Genomic DNA, 25,195 nt, shown 5'->3' with positions numbered 1-25,195 from the left:
TTAGCTTTTATTACTTTCTCCATTTTATATCAGAGGTAAATGCCTTCCCTTTGTAATGCTTTAAGACTCACATGGCAAAACCTGCTGTTAAACACATTACACGACATGAATTAGCTGTATGGAGCACTGACACACATGGTTTCAAAGGAACCTCTAATTTCAATCAAGTCACAGTGAGTCAACACGGAAAACAATGAAAGCTTATAATCAGTGTTAATGACTCTGTGGCTTATTGATTGCCAATACATACCATTTACGGGCATGAACAGCATTCACTTATCTAATAAACAAATTGCACTGATATCACCCCTTTTACTCACGGTGATATTTCTTTTGCTATTTATTTTTAGATGAAGAAGAAAAGGAAAACTTAAGCACACTACCAGAGAAGCCGGGAGTTATCATAACCAATGGCGGAGGAAACATTGACGCAGAGATCTCTCACATCCCTCAGTCCACCACCAATAGAGCCTCTGACGGTGAGACTAGCATGACATTGGAGCCTGAGTTGAGCCTGGGTGTTTCTGAGGAAGAGCCTGGACGAGGGATAAATGTCAACAACAATGAGGAGATGGAGGAGGTGGAGGAGGAGGATGATGAGGAGGAGGAAGAAGAAGAAGGGATTCTGGTGATGAGAGCCGAACGTGTGATCATCACAGATGAAGGGGAAGATGTGCCTGAGGATCTAACAACCCAGGACGATCAGCAGGAGAGCATGCAGACAGAGGAAACTCCTCCGCCAATTGACGAAGCATGCAGGGAAACAGAAACGTTCACACAGCCAGAGAAGAGTGAGGCAACTGGTGATGGAGAAGTGCAGGGTGGAGTCAAGACAAACGAAGATGGAGAGGTAAAAGCAGAAGAACAGGACAACGAAGACCTGAGCTCTGTGCAGCTGCATCCCCCAGCCAGCGCTCTAGAGGGCTCCGCAGTGGCTTCAGTGCCAGTTTACTCTGAGGTGCAACCCTCCACTCTCACCTCCACCGCTGAGGGTGAAGCTGCAACATCAACAGAGGAAGTTGAGGCCGAAATTAAAGCTCAAGACCCTGCCACGCTGCTTGGCCAGTTCCAGGAGGTTCCCTTGGCTGGTTCTCGGGACAACCTGACAACAGAGGACCCGCCAGGGGAGCAGGAACCTCTTCTATCGCAGGCCAAAGCCCCTGACACCCGCATAGAGCCAGCAGCAGCAGCAGCAGCTGTCAACACAGAGACACAGCACCCACCCAGGGCTAGCCAGGGCGAAGAGACCAAAGCACCCAAACACAAAAGCTGCCAGTGCTGCTCGGTAATGTAAAGTGCTCTTTGTGTGCATTCCCTCTCTCCCTAATCAGTCTGTCTTTCTGCTCCTAAATTCATAAAACACTCCTTCCCCTCCTCTCCTTGTTTAATCGACCCATTCTTTTCAAATTAGTCCACAAGCCATTTCCCTTACCTTTCTCTATTTTCTGCCATCATTCCTTGTGATCATCTTGAATCCCATTTGATACTCCGAGAGGAAGTGAACCCTCTCTGATGTGAACACGGGGGAGAGGTATGAACTGGACCAGTCAGTGGTTAAGTGCCTTTAGCAGCTCTCTACCCAGAACTTTTGAATTATCTTCTCAGACACTGTGGACCAAAATGTGAGCTTTCTTTTCTTTCTTTTTTTACACTGCTTGAGTTTGATTTTTTTTTTTTTCTCAGTTTGCAGATGAGCCAGCCAATCTACATAGGATCATAAAAAAGTGTTGGAACAGGTCAGCAAAAACTGAATACATTTGTATTAATTCAAACCGTTGTAATAGCATGTTTAATTCATTGGGTCTTTAAATATGAAATTTGTCCAAAGATCTAGAGAGCTTCAGAGAGGACGTTCATTTAATTTAATGCCTTTAAAGCTGAATTATTTTATTGATTTTTGTCTTTTATTAGAGGTAATTTTAATCCAAGTAAAGGGCCTGAACATTTTATTTATACAGGTTTTGACAATACACAGACTGATAGTATGAAATGGTCTAATTCCTAAACAGCGTGCACCACTGAATATTTCATGGCACGTTTTCAGTTTTAAAAGAGAATTGCCTGGAAGTATGAATTTTGTATTTTTACCAGATGTGCTTTTCAAAGAGGGGCCACAGAGCTCTTGAGAAAAGCTCTGCACGGATGTAAAAACTGTAGACAGAAACACGTGGATTTGAGAGTGTCTGAGCTGTCAGCTTTGAAATGATTTGCTGAATGGTTTAATGATTAAACTGACGTTTGTGATACATTGCTTGGTGTACTTGATGTTTTTACAGCCTTTCTGGTCTCCGAATGTTTATGCCAAAACTAACACACTTGGTGATGTTTAACCATTTGTTCCTTTAATGTTTTCTGTCCTAAACCGGGAAAAACTGGTTTAGGACAGCTGACATAAAACTGTAGCAAACTTAAGGAAATGGGAGTGGGAGTCAGTAGTATCCCTCAGACATTTTTCTACCCATGCAGCTTTAGTTGTTGTAGATGTCAGAAGGTAAAATAGAACTGACAGCATCGGTCTATGAGATACTCTAGAGAAAGAGCAGGATCCCGTTGACTGAACTTATGAGGTGACTGACCTGGTGTTCACTGCACTGACTTTAAAAAAAGGTCCTCCACTCATGCGAGTCCATGAAGCTCAAAGCTGCCTGAGGGCCCTTGTGGTCGGTCCATGGCTAACACACAACCATCTCAAGAGCCAAGGCCAGGGTTTCTGAGGAAAGTGAACCAAAAAAAATCAGCAGTTCAGTGTTAAATGTTTTATCATGAGCGTGGCTTGGAAATCACTTTTCTTCATTAAGTTAAAGAGTTTGTTAGGAAAAGAAAATAAATTCTTCATAATTTCTAACATTTGGTTGGTGGTACTTCCAGATTACATGCAATGAGAGTCTTATTTTAAGTTTAAAACCAATACATCTTAAATCTCATTGTAGCAAAGATGTATCTAGCGTTTGGCTGTTCAGTTAACAGAAGCAGACATTGTCCTTTGCTCTTTTAACAGCAAAGGATAACTATGGGGATAAACAAGCGTTGGAAAAACAGTGTCAGGTATTGCACAACTGGAACTTTCTGGTGCATTTTTCCCGATGAAACTGAAGGGTTTTAGTTAAACCACAGTGCAAGTGAGTGGAGTTGGGAAGTGTTGATCCTAACAAGAAACTTTGTGCAGAGCTGATATATGTTCAAAAGTGTATATAAAAGGAAAAAAATCAATGTCTGTGATTGCTTTTAGTCAAATGGTTAAAACTGCAGTGATTCTACTGCACACAGATGTTACTTTAAGCACAACAGAAAAGATGAGCTGCCTATTGTCTTATACTCAGCTAAATCTGATTGATTTCTCACAAAGGGAGATTTTATTCCTATACTCTATCCTATGAGTCTCCTTTAATATTGTTTGATATAATAACAATACAAATATTTGATGCAACCACCTCAGACGTAAACAAATGAAAAAAGTGATTAAAATAAATTCTGTTATTGTGTCCCTGAGCGGATTAGTTTAATCTCCCTAACCAAAAACTTAATTTCCTTATGTATTCCTTATTCCTTATATATTTCAAATGAAATCAGTGCAGTTACAAATCCTTTCAACCCTCAAACACTCACGCTTGTGAGTATTCGCATCAAAGCCGATGATATGGTATAGCAAGCAGCAAACCAGGCTTCTTGTTTGGCTGAACAGTAATCAATTGTCTTAAAATGATTTTGTTTCAAAACAGGTTGACATTTTGACAAGCCACAGTAGGAAAAACATAAATAATACATTTAAAGATGTGTTATGAAGCAGATAATATAGTGTTCTTCCAGCCCCAGCTCTAGTAAAGTCCTTCAATTCTACTCACTAGAATTGTGAGTATCTCACTGTGGCCATTAGGCATGATGCCTTCTAATTGGCAAGGAATTGTGTGTGAATACATGTTGATCTATTTCAGTTTAAGCAAAATAAATGTTTTTGAAAGTGTGAGTGGTTTCATGTTTAGGGTACTTTTCAAACCCTCTTGAGAGGTGTAGCTTAACATACTGTCATCATGTGCTGTCTATGTGAGATCCATAAACACAACACATTGATAAACAGTAGTTCCCAACCCTTTTGACTTCTGATCTATTATGAACCGTGTGTTTGGGATCCTTCGTCACACCAAAGAGAGATTCAAACTCTAAACTTATCAGATAGTTTTATTAATGACTGTTCAATGCACAAAAAGGTTTAATTATCCAGAACTTCAGATATGAGAAAGTCCAGAATCATTTTTGTAAAGAGGGAATAGGAACAAATCTTTTCTTCTATCTCTCTTCATGTATTTAGGTCTTGTTTTACTAAATGAAATGATTACATTTTTCATTTTTGTTATTTATTATAAGTATGTTAACTCTTTTTTGATCAAGCTCAGTTAACAAAAATACCCTACAACATTTTTATTTACAGCTTTACACCATGAACAAGTCATGGGTTTATTTCTCCTTAATGTGTTAAAGAATAAGGAATTATGAATCAAAAGTTTTCAATTGTGTTTGTTTGAAGGAGCTACCAGCATGTTTACTGTTGAATTAGCAGACGCAGACATTGCCCGTTGCTCTTTCAACAGCAACACACAACTGATGTGAACGAACAAACATTACAAAAACAATTTCCAGCATTGCGGACGGGAGAACTTTTCTCAATTTACATAATTTAGTACACAACCATAGTGCAGGTAAGGGAGGTAAAACTATCCTAACTGAATTCAGTGCACTGGCTTGTTTAAGGATTCCTATAGTTACTTTACAGATTAGGATCAATGATGTGAAATATAATCAACACTTAAATCAGAATTCCTGGTTCACAAGCTACCCTGCAGTGTACAAAGTCATTAAAACTAACTCCACCTTTACCAGCTGTGATAACACTTTAATGCATCAACAATTATAATCAAAACATAAAATATATATGGTTCTCAAATTGGCCAATCTGTACAATGAGTACTTGTACTTTAAGTATATTTTGATGCTGATACTTTTGTACTTTTACTTGAGAGACATTTTGAATGCAGTACTTTCACTTGTAACAGAGTGTTCCTATACTCTGGTTACTTCTACTTTTACGAAAGTACAAGAGCCGAGTACTTCTTCCAGCTCTGCCTGTACAGCAATGATGTAACCTTCATTTTACAATCACAGAATCCACAGAAGAAAAGGGGACTCTGCTCTCTGGTATTTTCTGTATTGTGAAAACTGAGGGACTGAAATAACTATAAAACCAGCTGGACTTTTCATTAGCCACATTCTTTCTACCAAAGAACATTGTGACTGACTGAGGCATCTCAGCGACTTCAAAGGACACAATATGTTTCTTGCTGTGGGAGCCATTGCTCTTCTCTGTTTGGTGTCTGTGAGCCATTCAGCTCCTTTGGCCTGTCAAGACCTGCTCCTGCCTCTGCATCAGCCGGATCTTCGTCATTTGGAGGGGAGATGGGCTTTAGTTGCAGGCAGTCTGAGTCATCTCCCGTACTTGGATCGATTCAAACAAAGAGACAGTGCAGCTTTGAACTTCTCCGGCAACACCAGTGATATTAAAATGTCCGTCTCTCGCAGCATCCGTTTAGATAATAAGTGTCTGTATGATTCCTACAACATCTCCCTGGAAGGCAACAGCTTCACCTATGACGGGACGGATAAAAGCAACCTCACTGCAAACTTTGTCCATACGTCCTGTCATGACTGCATGCTGATGCGCATGGATGTGGAGTCTGGCAAGCGCCAGCATTTGTACCTGTTCAGCAGGAGGAGAAAGGTGGAGCAGGAAGAGATGAAGGAATTCAGAGCTCAGGTGGAGTGTCTGAACATGCCTCCACCTGTTGTAATGGATGCTAGCAAAGAGCTTTGTCCAGAAAATCAAACTGAAGAGAAAAACGAGGGACAGAAGGACTGAAAGACATTAAGAAGATAATTAGTCACAATGTTTAGATAAGTACAAATAAGCAGTAAGAACTTATTTGTTGGAATTAATCACACCTGTGTTTTCACCTTTTAACTAATCTGCATTAAATTACTTTTTAAGATCCTACACTTCAAAAAAGTCTGTTTTTCCTTTTTCTCAACATCATTTATTCCCCCTTTGATATATCCCTTCAGTAGCTATCTTTTGGTTGTTGTCATGTCTCACAAATAACACCAAACATTTCCTCTCAGTAACTGGACTCAGTCTCTTGACTAAGGCTTGAAATTATATACATATTTAGATGTAAAATCCAATGTAATTTTTAAGAGCCAGTGTTGCAGATTGAAAGACTGTTGTTTCTTCTTCTCATATTCACCACACATTAAAATATCTACACATTCTTCCTTAAAATAAGGTATCATAACCAAGTCATTGTATAGTAACATGCTGTAATAGAATCGGTTATATTTAATAAAGCTCACTCCAAAAGCTTCTCTTCTCAGCTCATCACGTTTTTCTTTTCTTCCACACAGGGAAGAGCAGAAAATTCTTCATGTTGTCCTTGTGTCTGTATAATTACTGTGGGCAAAGGACAAGGCTGGAGAATGTTAATCTAATGCAAACACTGTTTTATTCCAAGAAAATGTCTCTAGATAGATAACCCAATTCAGCAGCTAAAGTTGGCAGGGAGACAACATAATGAAGTTAATCAAAAGGAATATATATTTTTTATAATGTTTTAGGCACAGTTTATGATTATATTCCTACATGCAAAGTTAGCTCAATACTTTCGCAACTTGACATGTTGGGATTTTTTTTGGGGGGTGGATTTTTAAAGTCCAGTCAAAGTCAACTTTATTGTCAATCTTCTGTGTGTGAGAAACAGACAGGGAGATCAAAACGCTGTTTCTCACAATCCCAAGGAATACAAATTAGAATATAAAAAAAAAATTCATATACAACACATGCACTCCTGTACACCTACTTATATATGTACAGTATATACACATACATAATCAAACATGGACACATACTGTATACAAATACCTACATTAAGAGGCATCAATACAAAATAAAAATATAAAGGCACAAACGTCAATATATGTTACAAAATAACAGTCACTAATAAATGGATGACGGTGAGTATTTTACAGTAAAAATATGTACAGTAGGGAAAATAATTGTCCGTAGTATAAAACGTGTCTGGTGCTGGATGTGTGTGTACTAAAATACCATGAGAAAATGAATGGATTGCATTCCAAAACTACAACATTAAAGGGATGTCTGTGAAATAATGTGGAATTGCATTTTACAGAACTCAAAATTAGGAAAATATCAATAAAAAAAATATCAATTTTAGCCTAACAGTGATACAAAATAAATACCACTTTTTCAGTAAAAGCGATTCAACCAGTGTTAATATTTAATAGTCCAACCCCTGAAAACATTCCGTCATTTCACAACCAGATGGAAAAAGGGACTCTGCTCTTTGGCATTGGCAGTGTTATGAAACTGGTGGTCTAACTATAAAATCAGCCTGGCCTTTTCCTCATCCTAATTCCACTTAGACAGTGTTGCTTGCGGACAAAACAAAAAACAGCAGACAGTGTTTCATAATATAAAGCCATGTTTGCTGTGAATGTCATCACTCTCCTGTGTCTGATGTCTGTGAGCCGTTCAGCTCCTCTGGGTTGTGAAGACTTGCTCCGGCCTTTGGATCAACTGGATCCTCGTCATTTGGAGGGCAGACGGGTTTTAGTCGCAGGCGGAATGACCAATTTATTACATGTGGACTACTTCAAAAGCAGAGACAGTGCTAGCATTAACTTTGCCAATGCCAGCGAAAGCTCCAAGATGTCCTTCACTCGCATCTTTGGTTATGGTGACAGCTGTCAATATCTGTACTCCAACATCACACTAGGAGCCAGCAGCTTCACCTACGATCAGGTCAACCTCACTGTGTTGTTCCTCCCCACATCCTGTCCAGACTGTTTGGTGATGCGCATTAACAACGAGACAAAGGAACCCCTGCGATTGTACCTGTTCAGCAGGAGGAGAGAGGTGGAACAGAAGGAGATGGAGGAGTTCCGAAATCAGGTGGAGTGTCTGAAGTTGCTTCCACCTGTTATGATGGATCATACCAAGGAACTTTGTCCTGAGCAGAGCAATCGCCATTCAGCAGCTTCTGAAGACTGAAGGGAAACAACAGCCTTTGCTTCATGGTGGTTGATGATATTGGGTCGCACAACCTGCCAATAAAAACAAAATATTTCACGTCATTGGTTGTTTTGTTTTTTATTGAGAAGGATCTTCTCCCCACTTCACAATCACATTTTAAAATGTATTTTCAAATATGACAATGAGGCTCAGTTATTGATCTGAGAAGTTGCACAAACCTAATTAGATTAGAACAATGCCTCTCTTATCAGCCTTTGTGGTTGAATGGTTTGCACATTTATAAAGTCATATACCAGCAAGGAGTCTAGAAATTGCACTTAATTAATTCATGAAAGTTCTTATTGTATGCAGTTCAAATAAAAACCTGACAGATCCTAACAAGGAGCTTTATCTGAATCAGAATACCAGTGATCCAGCAGCTCAACCTTTGCAGGGACAAAAGGCCTGACAGACTTTAAGTAAGTGAATTATATTAGCAAATCAAAACCTTTTTAATACCAGCAATGTTGGATTTTTGCATTTATAATCCCACATTCTGCAATACTGTCTTACTGAGTGTGGAAACCAACTTAGTTGTCTACAGCCATTAGTACTGATTAACATGTTATATCCATGCATTATTTATTCTAAAAACAGCTCACACTTTTTTTTAAAGATTGGTTCTTTGGGTGATGGTCCACTAACCTAGAGTATTGCACAAGCTGCAAACTCATCATTACATCCCACAACACAAGACACCTCATCTTAACCTTTGGTAAATCAATGGACGCTTACTATTCAATCCAGTAACAAATGACTGTCCACCTGAAAGTGCAGCACATCACCAGTACATGCAATCTGTCAGAGGTTGTATGAGTAAGTAAGATTTTATTTATAAAACAACTTCAGAAACAAACTTGTGAAAGTGCTTCCCGGTGTACAGAACAGGCAACGTGGTACACATTATTTTATATTTGATCTGCAGGGGGAGATGTGCATGAATAAGACACCTTAGTGCAATCACCTGAGAGGTCATAAAGTGGTATAAAGATGTATTCGGATGAAGTCTGTTCTGTACTTCACGGCAGCCAGTGAAAGCATGCAAGATTGGTGTGATATCTACGATTTATTTGATATTGTTAACAGCCTTGCTGCAGAGTTTTGAACGAGTTGCATGCTGGACGGCGCTGCTCTGCTACAACGGAACCAAATAGAATTGCATTTCCGAGGCGTAAAAAGATAAGGGTATGGATGAATAACTCTAGATCTCTGTTTGATAGGAGTGATTTCATTTTTGGTTGCAAGATTAAAGTTTGCGCAAGCTTGTTTATTTGAGGGTCAATGTTCAAATTCTGTAAATTGCCACTAAGCACTGCAATCAAAAACTAAATTAAATGTATTTACATGTCTTATGGTCTTAAGAGTAGGAAAGAATAAATGATGATTAAAATATGTCTGTATAAAGTCTGCACAGCTGCTTCGGTTTCAGGGTTATGGTATTGTTCATGCTGGTCGTCTGTCACACTGCATGATTGTGACACCTGAACGGAGGCCATTGTCAATGCTACTTATAACACATGCGCATTAACTGCTATCTGATCAGAAAACATTTCCTGGACACATACATGTTTACAAATAACTCAATAACACTGATATATATTTGTACATTGTATCCCTCACATGTGGACACATTTAATGAAAGCCCTAAGATCTCTTGCCCCTTTAAAACATCCCTTCCTTTATAGAGGCATGTTGCAGTAATACATACAGTGCATATTATAGAATGAATCAATTCTGCTTAGTGAGACTAAGATGGCATATACAACCAGAAACATTATATCTTTTTCTCTGAGTTACTGGAATTAGCCTCTTGAACAATAGTTGGAAAATGTGTGTAGAAATCACATTTATATATTCAAGTGTAAAATTGTGTATACTTCTTAGGAGCCAGGGTTGGCAGACTGGAGGAGTCTTATCTCTTTTTATCAGTGTCATTCAGTACACATCCCTACCAAATATGTGCCAGTTTTTAACAAAGTCTTTAAAAATAATATATAGATAATAAGGCTTTATCTCAGCTCATCCCATATTTTCTTCTACATAGGCAATAACAAAAACATTATCCTTGACTCTTTATAATTACTTTAAGGACAAAGACAAGGTTGGGAATTGCCTGTTTGGAGACTGATGATCTTTAGTGCAAACACAGTATTTTTCCCAGAAAATATCTAACAACATCAAAGAACAGTACAACTAGTTTTCAAACGTTCTGTTATTGCACAATACAGAAATACACAGTCGGGATCTTTCACCTATACTGTGTTGCAATATTGGACCTTCTTGTTCCAAGTTTAACTATAAAAATGGAGAGCCCATCCAAACCAGCTCCACTCTTGGTGCGAGACATCAACTGAGCCACTGATCGAAAGCTGAATTCTCTAAATAATCGCAGAATCTGTATAATTGCAACATGTTTGCTTTGTTTGCGACTGTTCTCCTCTGCTTGCTGTCAGTGAGCTACTCTGCTCCCATGGTCTGTGAAAGACTGGTCCATCCTTTGGGTCGGCTGGATCCTCATCATTTTAAGGGAGGATGGGCTTTAGTAGCAGGAATCCTCAACCACGCACCATCCATGGAGGCCCTGAAGCTCAGAGACAGCATTACTATGTACTTTTCCAAATCAAGTGAAGCTCCCAATTTCACTTACACCCAAATCAACCGCTTTGATGATCAATGCCAGTACCTACGCTACAACATCACCGTCGAGGGCAGCGCCTTCACCTTCAATGTGGGGGATCGCTTTAACCTCACCGGGGATTTCCTCTATACTTCCTGTCCAGACTGTGCCATTATGCGGTGGATTGTACATTCAAGTAAGAGGCACTCTATGGACGTGTATCTGCTGAGCAGGAGGAGGGAGGTGGAGGAGAAGGAGTTGGAGGAGTTCAGGCATCAGCTGAACTGTTATGGGCTGCCTGCACCTGTTGTGATGGATCCAACCAAGGAGTCTTGTCCAGAACAACCTGAGGTCGAACCCACAGCAGCAACAGAAGCTCAGGTTGAGGAGAAAACAAAGAAACAAAAGGCATGAGGGACTTTGGTACATTTATTCATGATATTCAGTCACACAGTATAGAAAAGAAACATGACTAAAATTGCTTGGTGCTTTGTTAAGATTTAATATTTGAACATGTCTTATATTCATTTTGATATTATGACTCCTAGATCAATAAAATACTCAAGCACAAGTATTATTTTGGCATGGAGATTTATCACCCAATATACATTTCTTAAATGCACGGCCTGACATGATGGGACTCACATTCTTATTTATAACAGTGTTGTCAGTAAGCAAAAGGTTATTCAGCAGAAGGTTTAAACAATCTGTTTTCCTTTCTTTAACTATCGTTTTTTTTATTTAAGCCTTTCTCTCAAAATGTTCTGTCATGAGTTAAGATTAAACAAAGAACATGTTCAAATAATGATGAGAAATCTTTGTACAATCTGTTTATAATATTCAAACATAAATAAAGTATGTACACATCAGCAAATGTGGGAAGTAACTAAGTACATTTACTCAAGTAATATACTTAAGTACAATTTTGAGATACTTGTACTTTACTTCAGTATTTCTATTTTATGCTACTTTGTACTTCAACTGCACTACAATTCATAGGCAAAATTGTGTACTTTTACCCAACTACATATATTTTGTACCTTTTGTTACTTTGCCGATTTGAATTAATGATGTGAAATATAATCAACACAGACACTAGTTACACCTGGAGTAAATTCCCCAGCTACACTGCAGCATACAAAGTCATTACAACTAGCTGAACCTTTAATCAACAATAATTATAATCAAAACATATAATATATATTATTCTGATTTGGATCAATCTGCGTGAGTACTTTTACTTTTGGTACATTAAGTATCATTTTATGCCAATACTTTTTTACTTGTAAGAGAGAATTCCTACACTCTAGTACTTCTACTTTTGCTCAAGTACAAGATCTAAGTACTTCTACCACCTCTGCACATCAGTGTGCTGTAAATTATATCTTTATGTTACTCATTCCGAAACGTAATGTTAAGAAACTAAAGAGGACATGACAGGAATGATGTGTTCCCCCAGATATAAGAGGACAAAATTACATGCTGGAAGGGTATAATCACTCCTCATCCCTCTGGATCAATCCTCACTCACTTGCATGCTGCAATAATTGCTGTGATACTTACAAATTGAATTAATACTATACATGTTCAAATCCACAACAATAGGGTATGTCTCAAGCACATGTGTTAGTGCATGCACACGTGCCCATTCTCTGCTTGTGAATGTTTGCTCTGTGAGCATGGTATGCAAATATGGGCGTGCACAATCGCTGTACTGAAGGTGTTACTGTGGGCAGGGGAGGAGATACAGGCAGCAGGGCTGTGGAGCTGTTAACAATAACAGTCATTCTGTGTTGATTAAACAACAGTGACCTGAAACAAGACAAGTGTGCTTTCTCAGAAATTTGTGTCTGTCATTTGGAGGGCATCTTCAAAGCATTTTGTTAACAGGTATGTGCAACTGTCTATTATAGTATTCTGTATTTTATTATTTATTTTGTTTCAACTTGAAATGATTGAACACCTGCATCCATTATATGCCAATCAGGTGAAAAATTACCTTTGAAAAAAACTGCGTAACAGAAATTATTCTAAACAACCAAGCCTGCAGAGACCGGATTATCCTGCCGTTTGTTTTTGCCACTGTTAGAAATGTATTTCAAAGTCAGAGACTGAAAATGAGTTGGCTGCATTTTTTGCCCTCAGATCTTAAACCTCCTAAGGACACTGCTGACCCCAGAAAGGAGAGCAAGTTTATTTGTAAGGTCGTCGCAGATGTATCTTTAATGATGATCTTGATTTTACTGTTCTTTACATGAAGTGAGCTCATTTGCAGATAATGAGCAAAACATGAGTCTGTTGCATAATGGAGTTTTAATCCAAGATCTTCAGTAACCTCTCATACTCAAAAAGAGAGCTGGAGAATGTTATATTCTTCCAGTTTTCATTTTGGAACACAAAACAGAACAGCATGTCATATTAGAAAAAATGTCCTGTCAGTTGAATCAAATCTACAAACGGCAAGCAAAATATCTCATTAGGGCTTGCCATGGTTTACTATAAGTGAATCAAATTGGATTACCATACCTCAATATCAATAAGGGGATTGTTTCTACACTGTAACATTGCAGGATGATTATATTAAACATTTAAGCCTACCAGTTTTTAGTAGGATTTTCAACTGAATCAGCAGGGGTGGGTGAATTAAACTGTTTAAGCAGAGATTTGCAATAGATTTCAGACTTTAACCAAGGACAATAATGGCCCTGTCACTGTAACCAAACACTTGCTTTAAATCAACATTTTATGAAACTTCTCTTTCAACTCCCAGTCAATGAGTGACATATTATGCAAATGTAATGAATGAGAGGTGTCAACATGAAGTCCATAGGGCTGATCTTATTTTACCCAAGTTCCTGAATACAATATGTTTTCCTGTTTTTTTCTGGTGATCCTAAAACCCAGTCAATGATTGAATCTTATTTAGACACAGTGATAACTGTGTGGGAATGCCAGCTATCCCATTCCCCTCCCACTCACTTCCCTTGAGAAAACAGCCAGTGTGACAGAAGCCAGACACATCTCATCATGGGTACCGAATTAAAACAATGACAAATTCTGAATCTTTTATAAGTTGATTGTTGTGACATTATATAAAAACATTTACAACACAAAAAACAAAAAACACAGCCTAGAAAAAAAAGTGCTGTTGTTAATCTGGTGAGTGTTTCCCCCATCCAACCATTGTTGGTTGTAAACAGTGTCTGTCATGACTCACTGCTCTCACTAATTTACCCACATTAGGCTCCACTTGCTCTGGGTCTTGTTCTGCTTTGGTGCCTATGCTCTGCCATCATTGTAATAGTGTTCCCCACTTGTCTTACCATGTCATGTTCAGTCCTTCTTTTCTGTACATGAAGGACAAGCTGTACTGCAAGTATCTATCTAACTATGCATCTATTGTATCTGCGCACCTGTCCAAATTCCGCATCAGAGACTAGTCATACCCAGTGCTGTGATCAGCATTTCCCTTAATGATCCGTCATAGTGTTGGGGTCCAGCCAAAGGGGTTGGCAAGAGTCAGCACTGATGGGAAAGGGAGTTTGTCAAGATGCAAGCTAAAAAAGAAGATGACATGGAAGTTTTGTGTACTATATATAAGCTTAAGAGGGGTGGATGCCAGTGATATTGATACAGAACAGGATTGAAATCATAAACAGAGAGACAGTGTGTATAGAACCCTGTGTGTGTGTGTGTGTGTGTGTGTGTGTGTGTGTGTGTGTGTGTGTGTGTGTGTGTGTGTGTGTGTGTGTGTGTGTGTGTGTGTGTGTGTGTGTGTGTGTGTGTGGTAGTGTAAACAGATCAAAGAAAGGTGTGTTCAGCAGAAACCGTTATATGTTGCACAGTGGAGTAACATCCAAAGAGGAAAAGAACCTGCTTTTCATTTGAATAACGAGAGCTCTGCCATTATAAAAATAGGACACCATTGTACTACACATCAACTAATTGCTCTAATCCTAGACCAGCTGGTATGCAGTAAACAATGTTTTGCACTCAAGTGGAAGAAAAATCTAAAGAAAAAACAACATAGATGGACCTTGTTAGGGCACCACAAGCACTAGATGAAATGAAAAGCAATTGTTAAAAGTATTCTTTGTTTATATGGTATTTTCAACATCTATTTTTGCCATTGCCATAGCTGCAGTGTTGTAACACAGGAGGAGGAGGATTAAAAGTGGAACTGAAAACAAAGCACTTAGCATTTCCATACTTTTTTCAGTAAAAGTCACTGGTAAATTCTGCCACAACTTTTTTAATCTGCGATAAAATAACGGTGTATAAAATAGTGTTGGTTGTTAATCTCGGTTAATCACTCTGTTATTCCCCCTTTTCCTCTGTGTGTTTTCTCAGTGACTGGCTGGAGGCCGAACATCCGGACAGCTCAAAACGGTTTTACATCAGCAGTCTTGTCACCATGGCAACAAAGCCATTGGCCTGGCAGGAACAGGGTCCTCTCAACTCACTAAAGGAGGGGGTCAATGAGTTCTGGGCACAAGGTGAAGCAGGTGCAACCATAAGCCATGACTCACCATTGCAAAATAAAGAGGCTCCCAGGGCAAAGTCTGAAGAGGCCATTAAAATCCTGGAACCTGGAGCTCGAGACAAAAAAACACAACAAGAGAACCAAATGCTCTCGACAACTGACACAGCTGACGCAACTGAATCACAAAACCAGGAATTAACAAGAATTAGTGTGTGCACCCCCAGGGAAACACAGGAGATGGTGACAGAATTAGAACAAGCTGCTCAATTTTCAGAAGCATTACAGGCTAAAGAGGAATCTGAGAAGTCTTCTGATCCACGTGAGGATGCTTTCCCGCCTCCTCCAGCCCTTAGTGCTCTATCAACAGAAGACTACTTTGAGAAGGAGAGTTTTCCCGGCCTAGAGGGGGAGGGGGCTGCGTGGATCAGTGATGCTGAGATCATATCAAACCCATCAGAAAACCCTAAGTCTCCTGACAGACAGATTAGTCTAGATGGGCCTCCTCTTCTCACTGAGCCGGTGAATAGAGAAACAAATTCATCACCTGAGGAGATGACAGGAGATAATATGACAACAGAGGCACATGGCTCACAACTGAACGTCTTACAAGAAAGCTTAGACAACAGTAAACCAGAAAATATGTCAAGGGTTGCAGCCGCCGCAATAAATTCAACTGCTCATCATTCTCCCTCTGACAGAAACAGTTCATATGATGAGTGCTATGCTCCTTTTGCAGACAAAAGCAAAGAAAAAGAGGAACTGAGCATAGATATTATGTCTTGTCAACAGCAATCAACCCCACCAGATTTCAGATGCAAGCCTTTCCAGGCCTCATATTCTGCCAATGTCTCCAATGATCAAGACCCAACCTCAACCCTGCCTACAGTTCCGTCAGTCGAACATCAGGAGGAGCTGTTGTCCCAGAGTCAAAGTGAACCTGCCCCCAGGGGAGAAAACCAGGAAGCAGCACAACAGGTGCTCAGCCAGAGCTCCTCACCTTTGTCAGCCGTTGCCATGGAGCTGTGTAATCGGGGCGGGGCAGCTTCTCAAGGCTCGGGTTGTGCGGTAGCTGTGAGAGAAATGCACAGAGGGGCGGGGGAAAGGATAGAGGGAGAAAGCAAGCAAACAGGTGGAGAGGGAGGGCAGAGAGAGAGTGGACTTGAAATGAAAAGGGTGCTTGAGCAGCAACACGGTGGAGGACTGTTAACATTTTCAAAAACAGTCCAAGCACAAGAGGTTAAGGTAGGAAAACACAGCTTTGTGTCTTCGAGAAAAACCAGGATGGAGAGTGACTCGTGTGATGACAGCCAGAGTGACAGTGGGGTTTCAGCTGACTTCTCCCCATGCAGCACATTGGAGGGCAACACCACCATCTCTACAGGCACTCCAGCAGCGTCACCCAAAGAGACTCCCATTGAGAGGGAGATCCGAAGGGCTGTAGAACGTGAACACAGCCTGAGAAGATCCAGAGGGCTACCAAATCCACCAACAGCACCAGAATATGTAGAGATCCCTCTAAGGAAAACCGTTCTCTGCCAGTCTATAACTCCTAACTCTGAGAGGTGTCAAGGCAAGGACAGGCAGTTTGCAGGCAAAAAGATGCAGCAAGAGATCCACGAAGAGACCCAGAGGGAGCAGGATCTGGTAAAGCTTGGAAAAGTTCCAGGTTTCTATGACAAAGGCACTGTACGCCAAGTCAAAGACAGAAAACAACTTTTTGAGGCCTTTCAGAAACCAGATGAATCAACTTTAAATCTGTCAGCCAGGAGTCAGTCCTGGTCCTCTGCCAGTGACGTTTCAACCCTGGAGGACCAGGAGGACATCTCATTGCAGGCATCCACCATAGGAGGCTCACATGTGGAGAGGGTTCACACACAGAGTCAAAACTTAGCCAAAGCAAGGGGCACTCCCCGAGGACCGGGCTTTTCTGAGGGGAAAGGCTGTCAGCTTATTATCCTAGAGAACAGTCTGAGTGTCCCAGCGCTGAAGCTCTACCACGCCAGGCCACAGGCACAGCCCGTCACTGTTGTCGACTCTGGAAGACCGAGCATCTCATCCTCCAGGACAGGAGGCCATGATGGGATTAAAGTGAGAGAGCATGAAAAGGAGGAGGTAGAGGATGAGGGGGCACCCAAGGAGAACCCCTTTTTCAAGCTGCGCTTGTCAACAAATTTAGTTAAAGTGGAGCAGGATATCCGGGAGGCTCAGGAGAGGGAGAAGGACCTTCACAAGCAGAGGATCAGTCTGTATGGTGGCACAGAGAGCACAAAAGGAGCGGGGGTAGGAGTAGGGGGGCCAGTCATCATCGCAGAAGGAAAGACTCACATGTTATCTTCTTCTTCACCAAATGGACTGGCTGTTCCTGACTTACCCGGCTCATTATCCAGAGGGGAAACGAGACCCACAACAGGTTAGTGTAGTGTGTGTAAGGGAGGATTTATTCTGCCCATAAGCCAGTTTGTGTGTATGTACCCTTTTGTGTGTGAGTGTTTTTTCTTTTTTATCTGTGGTGAGGTGATGAAAAAACCCCTGAAGAAGCCCTGCAAGCACACTATTTCATTTTTCTCATGGTCAGTGGGAAACCTCAAAACAGCTTTCCAAATCATTGTTAGCCGTTATGAGCAATAATTTTGCACTGGAGACCATAAGCTGCCGGACAAGAAAATACTATTCGGTTACTGCACAATAAAGCATCTAGTCTGTCAAATTAATTGCGAAATCTGCGGTGAAGAAAAGTCCTGAGTCATATCTCGACACTTTATTGTGCCAGCAACAGAGGAGCACATTGAAAAAGTCCAATTTTGGGAGAAAAAGTGCTTTTTCTTAGTTATTATGGTTATATAGAGTCAGCGAAGGGAAAACAAAAGCAAATTTGAAATATAGTGCTGCCAATACAGCGTGCTGAGAAGACAAGTTTCCTCTGTGCAATTTCAACATTGCTGCCATTGTCTGCATGTATAACAATGATTCCCAACCAGGGTTACTTGTACCATAGGGGATACTTCTGCCCAATATGTATTCATATATACAGCATGTATATATAATTAGGTTTTGATTAAACAAATAAGGTCACATGTCAAGTCACGTTTAACACCAGTTCCAGCAAGTAGAGCGTTCAAATGGTAAATGGTTGAAAGTAATAAATGAATAGCTTCTGCTCCAAGTGCACCAGAATGCTAACTTGAGCGAGCTGCCTAATAATTGAATAACAATATGAGCTTTTTTATAATTATATATAATAGTGTTGAATAACAACTAGTTTTATGTTAAGTTAACTCATTTGGATCATGATGGTTGGTGTCGATTAGATCCTTTCACAGGGCTGTGAGAAACTTCAGACAACAGACTGCCGGACAGTATGTTTGTGTTTTGTTGGCAGGGAGGGTTGCCAGTGGGTGTTTGTTTTTTTAGGCTGCATTTGAATGAAAGTGTCGCCAGTCATCGTTCGTGCAACAACTGCGTGACAAACCCATCAGGGTGTGCTACCCTGAATGACCGTGACTCAGTGTTTTGAGATGAACAATCATGTATTATTCTTTAAACAATTAATTATTTTCCGATTCATTCATGACCTTCAAACACAGGTCTTTCCCTGAATTTCCTTTGTATTCCCCTCCTCTCATTTCACTGTGCTGCTTCACCCTGTTCACTGTTCAGAGACTTTAGTGTTTAGCACAAACAAAGTTACACCAACACTTTTGCCTCGTTGGTACTTTTCCTGCCCTCACCCACTTTATATTCTTTTCTCTCTTGCAGCACGCCAGTCAGTTGGCAAGTTAGGCATGTGGCCCCCAGCCCAGTCTGAAGAGGAGAAGATTAACCAACCAGAGGTGAGTCACCTTTGCCACTCCTGCTATTGCAATAAAGTTTATAAATTAACATTACCTTTATACTACTGATTGGTATGACAATAATTGGACCAGGTAGAGAAACATCAGGCCTCATTAGGTATAACTTTCTCTATACATTTTAAATGCCAGCCCTACCTATCTGGTACACTTGGGATTCGACATGCAAATGTAGGCAAAACATCTTCCTAGGTCTTCATCGAATGCAGTTAAAAGGATATCGTGTTCCACAATCATGACGCTTCTTTAACTGTGAGCTCATATATGAATTGCAGTGGCTTCGGAGGGTTCAGGGAGTTGCTGGGATATGAACTCATGTTTAAAACTGAACTGGATTGTAAAAGGTTTAATGAAGAAAGGCTTTTGGGAAGATGTCAGCTGCAAATATGGGCCACAATCATCTGATAACATACTGAACACACAGTAAGGGGCTTATCTTTATAGATATGGGAAGAAGGCAAACAGCCTTGGGACAGAGAGGGAGCGCGAGAAGGAGTCTCTGTGTGTGTGTGTGTGTGTGTGTGTGTGTGTGTGTGTGTGTGTGTGTGTGTGTGTGTGTGTGTGTGTGTGTGTGTGTGTGTGTGTGTGTGTGTGTGTGTGTGTGTGTGTGTGCTGTGTGTGTATGTGTGTTTGTGTGGGTGCGTGTTAGTGTGAAGTCAATAACGGAGAAAGTGAAAAGTAAATTGTCAATACTAGTGGTTTTCGGTACCTCTTGCAAACTGCTATCTCTGATTAGAGTTGAGAGCTTCTCCATGGCTTTAGCTCTTTAATTCAGTTTGGGATTGATATGCTGGGTATAGCTGCATGCTTAGTTTAGCGCCGGCATTAGTAACGTTTTGCTCTGTTTCCTCCCTCTCTGCTGGTTGGTTAACTGCGCCCTGCACAGACCTGGTCCCTGATTAAAGTTCAGGAATAAACGGGGGATTGCGTAAGGAATTGGCCTCAGCTGTTGCCTGAGTCATAGTGAACATGGCCTTGGATCACAGTTGCATTAACCTCCCTCTGACATGCAGAGCTAATGATGCTCATCCAAAGAGATATCCTCTGGAGGAAACATATTCACCCGTTTCGTTTTATCTTTTTTGCTCCTTTTTTTTACACTCCCTGTTTTGGCTCACTGGTCCTGTCTCCTGCTCTAACCCATTTGATGTTTCTCCTCTTTAATTATTTCTCTTCTCCCTCTTTTACATGCCGCATTTTAACTCCTTCCTTTTTACCTTGCATTCACCGAAAACTCCTGCTGTCGCTTGTTTTTACACAGGTCCTCCAGGGTCCCTTGACCCCCAGACAGAAGACCCCTCTGGTGCAACGCTGGGAGTCTGGTCTAGTCAATGGACACAACACAGAGGACGACTGAGGAAACGTTGCTAGAGTGATCTGAAAGAGTGAGACAGGTTACATGAAACCTAAGTGGAGTGCTGAAGGAGAAAAATACGAAAGCAGTGAGGAAAATTGGAGCAGTGATGTAGTGGAGGAAAGACAGAATGCAAAGCCAAAAGAGGTCGGGGATTGAGGCTACAAAGGGGGTCAGGAGGATTGGGACCAAGTAAAGGATTGCTGGTGGACTTAAAACCCTGAAGAGTCCTCCATCCAGGAGGAGAGAAAAATAAAGAGGAGGGCCACCTATTAGTGGATAGCACTTGGCCTGTTTCCTGTGCTGGAAAACTCTAAGACCAATGAATGTTAAAAGGCAAAAGATAATAATTACATTGCACAGGGGGAAAGAAAAATGTAAATGTATGAAGTTCATTATCATTGTAACTTTTTTGTTATAATGAGTTGTGATTTGTTATGAAAATAGATTAAGTGGTGCAGTTTGTAGCTAGAAAAACAACGTCATCCACAGTTGTATGCATTTAATGATGTTTTGTCCTGATTTATTACACCATAATCTGATAGAATCCCCTACAAAAGCCATGCAATAAATCCTGTAGCTCAGTTTATAACGGCATTGTGTCAAAGTTCATTCAACACTCAGCAAATGTCAAACATTTAAAAATATAGCGTTTCACAAGGAGAAAGCATTTCAGCGTTATTGTTTTTAAGCACTTTATTGATGTTTTCCTTATAAGGTTACTCAGTGCATACGTAGGCCAATGATCTAAATGATTGCACCATTGGTAATCTTTGACTACTTATTTTCTCATGTTTCTTGCATCACTACTAAGAGCTAGATTATAGTGAAATTAAGCACTTTGCAACGCTGATCTGGATTTTAGAGCTAAAGGATTTTACTTATGCATGCTTAAGAAATATCTGCTCTGTTGTTTTTTAAAATTATGCAGTATGAAAGTATTTTGGAATGAATCTTGATTCCCAGAATAACGAGTGTCTCTTTTGTTTTCCTTTATTATTGTTGTATCTGACTGTGGCATGCATGATGTAAAAGTGATACAGAGTGATACAGATAGTTTGCTAATTCATGCACCAAAGCAGCCTAATATTAAACATTTAAAGGAGGTCTGAAGTCCACAATGGAGCCAGCGCAGTGCAGTTTCTGTCAGGGAACAGACACTTTGAGATGACCACAACATAAACGCCACTGATCATCTGATCTAATTGCTTCGTGTTTTTATTTTTGGGTCCCTTTACACTTTCCATGGTCGAGGAGAAAATGTGTCGCCATGGATACAGCTGTGAAAGAAGATGGAGGCTTTGCTAAAATTAAGCATCACAAAGTACATGCCAAAATGGACCTTTGTGTATGTGGGTGTGTGTGTGTGTGTGTTGTGTGTGTGTGTGTGTGTGTGTGTGCGTGTGTGTGTGTGCGTGTGTGTGCGTGTGTGTGTGTGTGTGTGTGTGTGTGTGTGTGTGTGTGTGTGTGTGTGTGTGTGTGTGTGTGTGTGTGTGTGTGTGTGTGTGTGTGTGTGTGTAGGTGAGTTCAGCAGACCACGCTTTACTGACCTCCCAATCTCCTGTGAATAATTCATCACCTCATTCTGACTGGACGCAGCCCAGTGAGATTGCCAGTACATATTATTATGGTGGAGCTGCAGCAATTTAAGTCCTCAAAATTATTAATAAGCTTCATTCCTCACTGGGCACCTCCCCTCACATCACCACACTTCCAGGGACAATGGCACATTACCAAAAGTCTGGGTATGACAGTTAGTGATTTAGGAGTCTGACAACTAATTTGTTAATGAATTATAACAAACAAATTACACACCATGCTGGACTAAAGGATTGGCACTGATGAGAAGAATAATGTCATAATCAAGATTAAGATCAAAGATTATTTTTTATGCAAGGACAATCAAATATGGCAATCTATCCTGGCTGGTCAAACTGCACATTCTACATTATCTCTCTGATATCTATCTTATCTTATCTTATCTGGCTGCCTTTTGGATGTGGTGACCAAGAAATAAACCCACACACCTGTCTATTGACTGCTCATATCGATACTCATTACCTCCATATTTCATTATCACTATCTTCCAAAGTCCTGCTGGCACAAAGTCATAGAAGCTGCATTGTGTTGGTGTCTTGAGGATTAGCGGCTGCTCTTGTAATGCCTCTTTGTCAAGGGGACAAAAGGGATTGCAGTGTGTGTGTGTGTGTGTGTGTGTGTGTGTGTGTGTGTGTGTGTGTGTGTGTGTGTGTGTGTGTGTGTGTGTGTGTGTGTGTGTGTGTGTGTGTGTGTGTGTGCGTGTGTGTGTGTGTGTGTGTGTGTGTGTGTGTGTGTGTGTGTCCTGACATTTTTTGGTACTCTGACACTTTATTGATTTCCTTGAAGTAAGAAATAAATAATTGAAACTCGAGTTGATTTCTTTAAAGCGTGACAGATTAACACCTTTTTCTATTTTCAGTGCAGTACTAGTTAAACATATTTGACTTTTTATACAGTATTGAACCGATTACTCTACGATTTGATAGTTACTACTTTAAGATGACACATTTTGTTAAAAAATGTAAATTCCCTCTAAAATATGCAACATATTATACCAACAGTATAAAAAGAAGTGCACATTAGCTTTCATTAAGTGGCCACCTCAATGTTTTAATATCATAGGCCTTTTTTTAACTATTCCTATTTTAGTTGTGTAGTTGAAGTCCTGGAAAACACAAATTATTTATTTGATGATGACCATTCACACATTTGTCAATACAAGGTGATTCTGTCACTGCTGTAAGTGTTTAATGCAATAACCACTCACAGGGGGTTATGAGTGTGTGCACTGTCAACAGACAGCAAAAGACATTCAGTGATTGTTATTTGGATGTCCTCACATATGGGCCTTCTGCGTTTTATAATGCTTCATGTCGGTGTGACGCTTTGATGCTGTGAGAGTAGGGCAAATAAAATGGCAAAGCTGAGTCACAGAGATTAAAAAGCAAATGTCATGCAATGTGTGTTTTACTGTATGGAAAGGAGAGAACCTATTTATCATAACAGTCGTTCGCTGCTAATATACATTTCCATTACCTTTTTGTTACTGAAAAAAAAGGGTTGTTTTTTTTAAACATGCAACCAAAATGTGTTTGTTTCAAATCAGTTCACAAGATAACAATCTTAGTAGAAACAATTAGCAATATCACTTATTTATTTATTAATTGTATGCAATTGTGTGCTTGGCAGACAGTAAGTTAAGAGTGTAAAAAGGGTTAACGATACTTGTGATCAAGTTTCATGCTTTGTTAAACACACAACAATCAATATATTTTGCTCTTGAAATATTATTTTTTTCTACAAGTCTGTCAGCTTAATGGTATTGAATTCTCCTGTAAAGTCAATGTAGGTGATTTTCAGATCGTCAGCAGTCAACGCCTTGAGCTAATGTGTCAGAGGAGTGCAGGAAAATGGAGAAAGTCTTTCCTTTGACCAAATCTATGAGGATAATCACACGAGACGGTTGTGCCACTTCTAATCCCACTTTGGTCAATACATTAAAACCTTCTGAAGTGTACTACGGCAGATCAAATTCAAATATGACCCCAAACCTGCTGACAATCTTCTCATTATTTTCCGATTTCAGCACACACGTTCATGTTCAGTTTCTGCATACACACCTTAGGCTAATACATTGGAGACACAGCAGGGGGTGGCATCAAAGGGCAATAACTTTCAGGATTGCTAATGTCGTTTAATATAAACCTGACTCATGGTTCAGTGTTCCACATTATGCACACAGGGTGAGGCCGTCACAAGCCAGTGAACTGTGGGTACAAATTAAGGTGCCACTCAAATTCATCACATAGCTCAAGCCTCTTATCATTATTCTGCCTCTTATGCAAACAAATCAGCCGACTGTCATTATCTGAAGCTGAATATCTTCACTGTGTGAGAATGTGCTCACATGTGACTGGACACAGGAAGAGTGACTCAGACATGGAAAATGAAGCAGACTTTAAAATCCCTGAATTGATTTATATCCTCAACTTTCATCGTTTTTTTGTCTGTATCTATAAAAGAACAAATAATAATAATAATAATAATAATAATAAATAAATACCCCTGTGCATTACTTCGACTGTGCTGTGAAATGCCAGTGATGTAATAACACTCAGTACTAACACAGAGTTTGCTGTTGTCTGCTTTCTGAAGTACAGTGACAGCCCTTCTCTGCAGAATTATTATCCACCATAAAACCAGACAAACAGTTTGGTGGGAGGCGTGTCTCCCTCCTGAGTCCTTTCACATTTTTACTTTCGCTACTTATTGAAGTGTGGGCACATTCACTTAGACCAATACACTGTAGATATAAGAAGTCATTATGTCCTTAGGTTCATGTCTGTCCCCTTGCCATGTAGTAAAGAAGTAAAGCTCAGCACAAATCAGCAGTTGTTGCATTGTGCAGATATTCTCGTATATGTCCAAGTCACATTGTTCCACTAAACCTTGGACCTTTTCTCATTATAAGGACAACAACTTGATGAATACTAGTCCTCATGTTATGCCTTTTGTGTTTTTGTTTAACTCTCAATTATATCTAAATGGTGCCCTCTGCAGAATACTTAGCAAAACTACAGCAGAACAATTTGGGAAAGTGTTGCTGGTTGTCTTTTTCCCCCCACAATTGTTACACACTGTCTCATGAGTATGCAAAAATATATATTACTTCTTTTTTTTTTACCAACCTGCATACAGTCTAAGGTCTTTAGGCAAGAAC

General features: G+C 40.1%; 2 protein-coding genes across 3 annotated transcripts in view; both read left to right on the top strand.

Moving 5' to 3' along the window:
* palm3 (paralemmin 3) overlaps positions 1–6,407 on the top strand; it is a 31,978-nt gene extending 25,571 nt beyond the window's left edge. For both annotated transcript variants that reach the window (XM_063884017.1, XM_063884016.1), the window contains one exon: positions 351–6,407. In XM_063884017.1, coding sequence (XP_063740087.1) covers positions 351–1,294 — 944 coding nt within the window. In that variant the 3' untranslated portion in view covers positions 1,295–6,407. The remainder of the gene's footprint in view (positions 1–350) is intronic.
* Positions 6,408–10,453: 4,046 nt separating this feature from the next.
* Positions 10,454–21,641, top strand: LOC134864591 (uncharacterized). Its single transcript, XM_063883691.1, has 4 exons — positions 10,454–12,641; positions 15,102–17,644; positions 18,991–19,064; positions 20,344–21,641. The coding sequence occupies exons 2-4, from the start codon at positions 15,166–15,168 to the stop codon at positions 20,437–20,439; spliced, it is 2,649 nt and encodes an 882-aa protein (XP_063739761.1). The 5' UTR covers positions 10,454–12,641; positions 15,102–15,165; the 3' UTR covers positions 20,440–21,641.
* The last annotated feature ends 3,554 nt before the right edge of the window (positions 21,642–25,195 follow it).

This window comes from Eleginops maclovinus, chromosome 5 (assembly GCF_036324505.1).
Source record: "Eleginops maclovinus isolate JMC-PN-2008 ecotype Puerto Natales chromosome 5, JC_Emac_rtc_rv5, whole genome shotgun sequence".
Taxonomy (NCBI): Eukaryota; Metazoa; Chordata; class Actinopteri; order Perciformes; family Eleginopidae; genus Eleginops; species Eleginops maclovinus.
Note: the sequence above shows the minus strand (reverse complement) of the source record. Positions and strands in the feature narration are given on the sequence as shown.

Coding starts and splice junctions, on each gene's coding strand:
- LOC134864591 (XM_063883691.1), top strand. CDS start 15,166: ATGGCAACAAAGCCATTGGCCTGGCAGGAACAGGGTCCTCTCAACTCA. Junction 17,645..18,990: donor GGAAACGAGACCCACAACAG/GTTAGTGTAGTG, acceptor TCTCTCTTGCAG/CACGCCAGTCAGTTGGCAAG. Junction 19,065..20,343: donor AGAAGATTAACCAACCAGAG/GTGAGTCACCTT, acceptor GTTTTTACACAG/GTCCTCCAGGGTCCCTTGAC.